General features: G+C 36.1%; 1 protein-coding gene across 1 annotated transcript in view; it reads left to right on the top strand.

The window, feature by feature from the left end:
* Positions 1 to 1,930: 1,930 nt before the first annotated feature.
* The window catches only part of LOC119575987 (IDLSRF-like peptide), an 85,245-nt gene continuing 82,175 nt past the window's right edge, over positions 1,931 to 5,000 (top strand). The window contains exons 1-2 of the mRNA XM_037923515.1: positions 1,931 to 1,934; positions 3,199 to 3,303. Of these exons, the coding sequence (XP_037779443.1) occupies positions 1,931 to 1,934; positions 3,199 to 3,303 (109 nt within the window). The remainder of the gene's footprint in view (positions 1,935 to 3,198; positions 3,304 to 5,000) is intronic.

Below are 5,000 nucleotides of genomic sequence, written 5' to 3' on the forward strand. Positions count from 1 at the left end.
GACGTGTCCTGTTAAGGGAGAGCTGGCAGGCGTGTGATATGACACTCGCAAGATCTGACACCAGGGAAGATATAGGACCCTGTAAGAGGTCTTGACACCCGGAGAAGATATGACACTCGCAAGATCTGACACCAGGGAAGATATAGGACTCTGTAAGAGGTCTTGACATCCGGAGAAGATATGACACTCGCAAGATCTGACACCAGGGAAGATCTAGGACCCTGTATGAGGTCTTGACACCCGGAAAATATCTGACACCGGGAGAATCTAGGACTCTGTAAGAGGTCTTGACACCTGGAAAAGATCTGACACCAGCAAGATTTGACACCTCTAATCTCTGACATCCACAAGATAGGAAGTCTGTAAGCTCTGATATCCGTGAAGTATGACACCGGTAATATTTGACACCCAGAAGCCCTGACAACCGCAAATTTTGACACCAGTAAGAGCGGACACCGATAAGATCTAACCTCGCCAAAATCTGACACGTGCCAGATCTGACACAACGGAAATAAAGGATAAAGCTAGAAATGGAAAAGGAACAATAAGAAATAAGAAAAGAGAAGAGGCGAAAGAGAAGAGAAGAGAATGTTTGCCGTCAAAGGGTTATGAGTCAGACGAACACAGAAAAAAATATATAAAAAATAGAAATACAAATATAAGATAAGAAATATTTTACGAGTAGGGAAGTCTGATGAAAGAGAGATGAAGAAAGATAAAAGAGAAAGAGAAACTGAAGAAGAAGCTAAACGTACATAACGAAAATTTATACGAAAAAAAAATAGGAGGCAGGAGGAAGACACATTTTACGTAAAGAAAAGTCAGGCTACAGCTTAAGACTCGAGGCATAAGACAAGAAAAGAGAACAGAAAACAAGACAAGAAGGAGGCAAAGTTTGGCCATTTTCTTGAAGTCTTGAGAATTCAACATTCAAGGAGAGACTAAACCCCACCCCCTCAAATAAATAAATAAATGTACATATATATACTGTATTTGTGTCTCTATGTGTGTGTGTGTGTGTGTGTGTGTGTGTGTGTGTGTGTGTGTGTGTGTGTGTGTGTGTGTGTGTGTGTGTGTGTGTGTGTGTGTATGTGTGTGTGTATATAAATGTGTGTGTGCATACATGCCTATAGATATATCGATAGATAGATTGGTAGATAGATATACGTATATAGATGTGAATATAGGAATAAATATAAGTACAGATAAAAATATAGAAACAAGTATAGATACCGATATGAAAATGACCATATCAAACAAATCAACGAGAGAGAAACATACAGACAGACAAACAGACAGACAAAGAGTTGTTCCCTACAAGAGTAGAACCAAAATTTATGACAAGACGAATAAATAGAGAAAACCCCCACCAAGTCAAAACAAAAAGAAGGATTAGGGGAGTCAATGATTCCCGAGAGAGCCATGTTTCTGTCCGCTCGGGTCAGCACAGAACGCCAGATATTCGCTCGATGCTGGAAAGGAAAACAGGTGTTGTGTTCTGGGGATACCTGGCACCGCAAGGTCTGATACCTCGGAGAGAGATGGCACCGCTAAGATCTGACACCTGTAAGGGTTGACACCGGTAAGATCTGACACCTGTAAGGGTTGACACCGGTAAGATCTGACACCTGTAAGGGTTGACACCGGTAAGATCTGACACCTGTAAGGGTTGACACCGGTAAGATCTGACACCTGTAAGGGTTGACACCTGTAAGGGTTGACACCGGTAAGATCTGACACCTGTAAGGGTTGACACCGGTAAGATCTGACACCTGTAAGGGTTGACACCTGTAAGGGTTGACACCGGTAAGATCTGACACCAGTAAGGGTTGACACCGGTAAGATCTGACACCTGTAAGGGTTGACATGGGTAAGGTCTGACACCTGTAAGGGTTGACACCGGTAAGATCTGACACCTGTAAGGGTTGACATGGGTAAGGTCTGACACCTGTAAGGGTTGACACCGGTAAGATCTGACACTCACAGAACGGTGGAAAAGAAAACCGAGGCTATGTTTACTATATTTTGTGAGCTGAATGTAAACTGATCAATGAAGCAGAATTTCGAGTCGTTAATTGTGTTCTTGTAAACAAAGACACATATACACCCTATATGTACACACATGTATACAATGTATACTGTGGTAATGTATCAAGAAAGCGGACATATTTTCTTTATTTTCCTTTCTTTATAAGACTCATCAGCACTAAAGTTTTTTTTCCCTTTGAGCCAATCGCATCTCCTCTATTTTTTTTTTCCTAATTTTTTTGGTGATTTCTTTCTCTCTATCTTTCGATTCAGAAAATATTTTCTTTCTTTCTCGCCGTTAATAACATCGTAATAGAATCTTCCTTTTTTTTCTCTCTTTTTTTTCAAATTTTCCTTTGAAATTTGAGTTCAGTTAATCAGAGTTGGCATTGTCATGAACTTTTTTTTATTGTAATTTGATGTTCATTTCTCTCTGATGTTCATTTCTCTCTGATGTTCATTTCATTTATCTAAACGTAATATAGGTTATGTTACCGTTTGTTTTATATACGTTAGCGATATACCAAATATATAGTGTGATTGTATATATATTTCACTTATTCCCGTTTGACATATGCTTTAATTCTGTGCATATTTATATAAGAAATAAGATAGCTTAATGTATATAACATTATATATTACCATGATACCATGATTCAATAAACCTCTTTGTCCATGCAAATTTCTTTTGTCAGACCATCCATAAAATTGAAATGACACCTTTTTTTTTCTATTACTTGAATAACAAAGATTTCCGTTCTGCACCTAATATACCCTGGAAAAAGCCTCCGGTCTGATATCAAATATATCCAATATACTATCTAATTGTATCAATTAATAGCAATAATTACCGTAGCATCTAATCCTATAATAACAATAATCAAGGAACATAACATCTAACCACATAATATAATACTGATAATCAAACATAATGTTTAATACATAATATAATATCTAATACATAATATACTTATCTATTACATACTATAAGAAACTAACACATGATATACATATGTAATCCATTATACAAATATCTAATATATGATACACCTATCTAATACATAAGATGATATATAATTCATAATGCAAATATCTAATACATGATACAAATATCTAATACATGATACAACTCTATATCTAATACATGATACAACTCTATATCTAATACAGCCTCTCGATTAACACAAGCTCTGGTCTTTGCAGGTGAGGGCCCAGAACGTGTAAGCGGACCGTACCTCCTCTACTTGTTAAACTCTCCGTCAGACATGCATGCAGGTATGTTTGCTGGTCCGTCACTTGTCTGTGTTACTGTGTGACTAACTGGTGATTGATAACTAGCATCATTCCCTTAGGTAAATGTTACATAGGACTGACATAATGTCTCGTTGAGTAACCTTGGTAATGAAACTGCATTATGAGCTATATATATATATATATTTAAAAAATATATAACAGAGCATGTGAATGATTACAAAAAAATGGTAATATGTTGAATTAATACAGTCTTGTTTAGATTACATGTCCTTTTTTTCATCTCATTTCATGACAATGACGTAATGATGGTTCATGTTTTGTCTTGTCGATTTTGTGGATAGAGAAAAGCACAAAAAACTGTTAAAACGTGCAGTTTCTTCAATGTATTTAGTTTAATCCAATAGCTTTGACAGTAATAATTTTTTGTCAGTCACCTTAGTACTTCAGCTGCTCGTTTGTTTCCTCATTCTGAATATTTGATAACTGTGATTATATCATTGATTCCTTTCATATGCACACATTACACGCCACGCGGTACGTCACACAGCATAACCATATACTCATTTTAGACTCCCCATATTCAGTTCCTTATACAACCACTAGATTATTTTCATTAATTATGTCATGCGAGAGTTAGTTGTAATTATATGATATTATGTGACCGACGGAGGAAAAAGATTACAGGGTGAAAACAAGAAATATCGAACGTATACTTATTTCTTGTGTTTATTCATCTATTTTACATGAACGCTTTTGTAACATATAATTAATTCATCATTAGTAATTACCGTTTACTCATCGCCCTTGTCCGATATTTGATTAAGAAATCATTGCATTAACACGCAAAAGGAATGACATTTTTTTCTCCTTTTTTTCTCTCGTTCTTTTTCGTTTTTTTTTAACACTAATATCCTCTTGTTTACACATCGCTATACCCGTAGCCATAGCAATCCAACCTATAAGAAAACCCATTTAGGCTCAGATCTCAAACTAGGCCTTGTTCCGCGTACGTAACAAGCGCCTATTATTAGGAAATGATTGGATCCTATTTATTCATGAGTAGGCTACGAAACGCGACTGGGATCTGGCTACGTGCTGTTGTGTGGTTGTATATAGTCTGTGGGCGCTGGTGGCCGGGAGAAAAGGAAATGCTTTGTTGTTTCATTGTTCTACTGGGGAATGTGATACGGTATATCCTACCGCGTTATAGTAGGTTAAGCATTAATAGGGGTTAAGGTATATTAGTGTATACTGTATCATGCTATATTCAGGCTTATGTTATATTAGACTATCGTATTAGAATTATATTGTACTAGAGTTTCATATTATACTGCGTTATATTATGTTCTGATATATTGCAATGTTTGTTTATTTTTCTAAATGTTTCAATAAGTTCGACTTTAAAGCGTTATACTAGCTCATATAACATACAATTTTATTCTCATGTTGTAGTATGCTGTGTACCGTTATACATGCGCATTATATAGAATGCATTCTAAATCATGTTATATCCAACAATGTATTACCTTATGATATATTACACAATATAATTCTAAACCATATCCCACCGCACTGTACCGTTATTGCTTAATTACACACTTATATAGATTAGATACGCTTGCTCTACCTCATTATATTTGCCGAAATAATACTTACGTGCATTAGGTACTTACTCTCAAGTGCACTATACACATGATATCAGGTAACATACACTTAAT

Source organism: Penaeus monodon, chromosome 8 (assembly GCF_015228065.2).
Source record: "Penaeus monodon isolate SGIC_2016 chromosome 8, NSTDA_Pmon_1, whole genome shotgun sequence".
Taxonomy (NCBI): Eukaryota; Metazoa; Arthropoda; class Malacostraca; order Decapoda; family Penaeidae; genus Penaeus; species Penaeus monodon.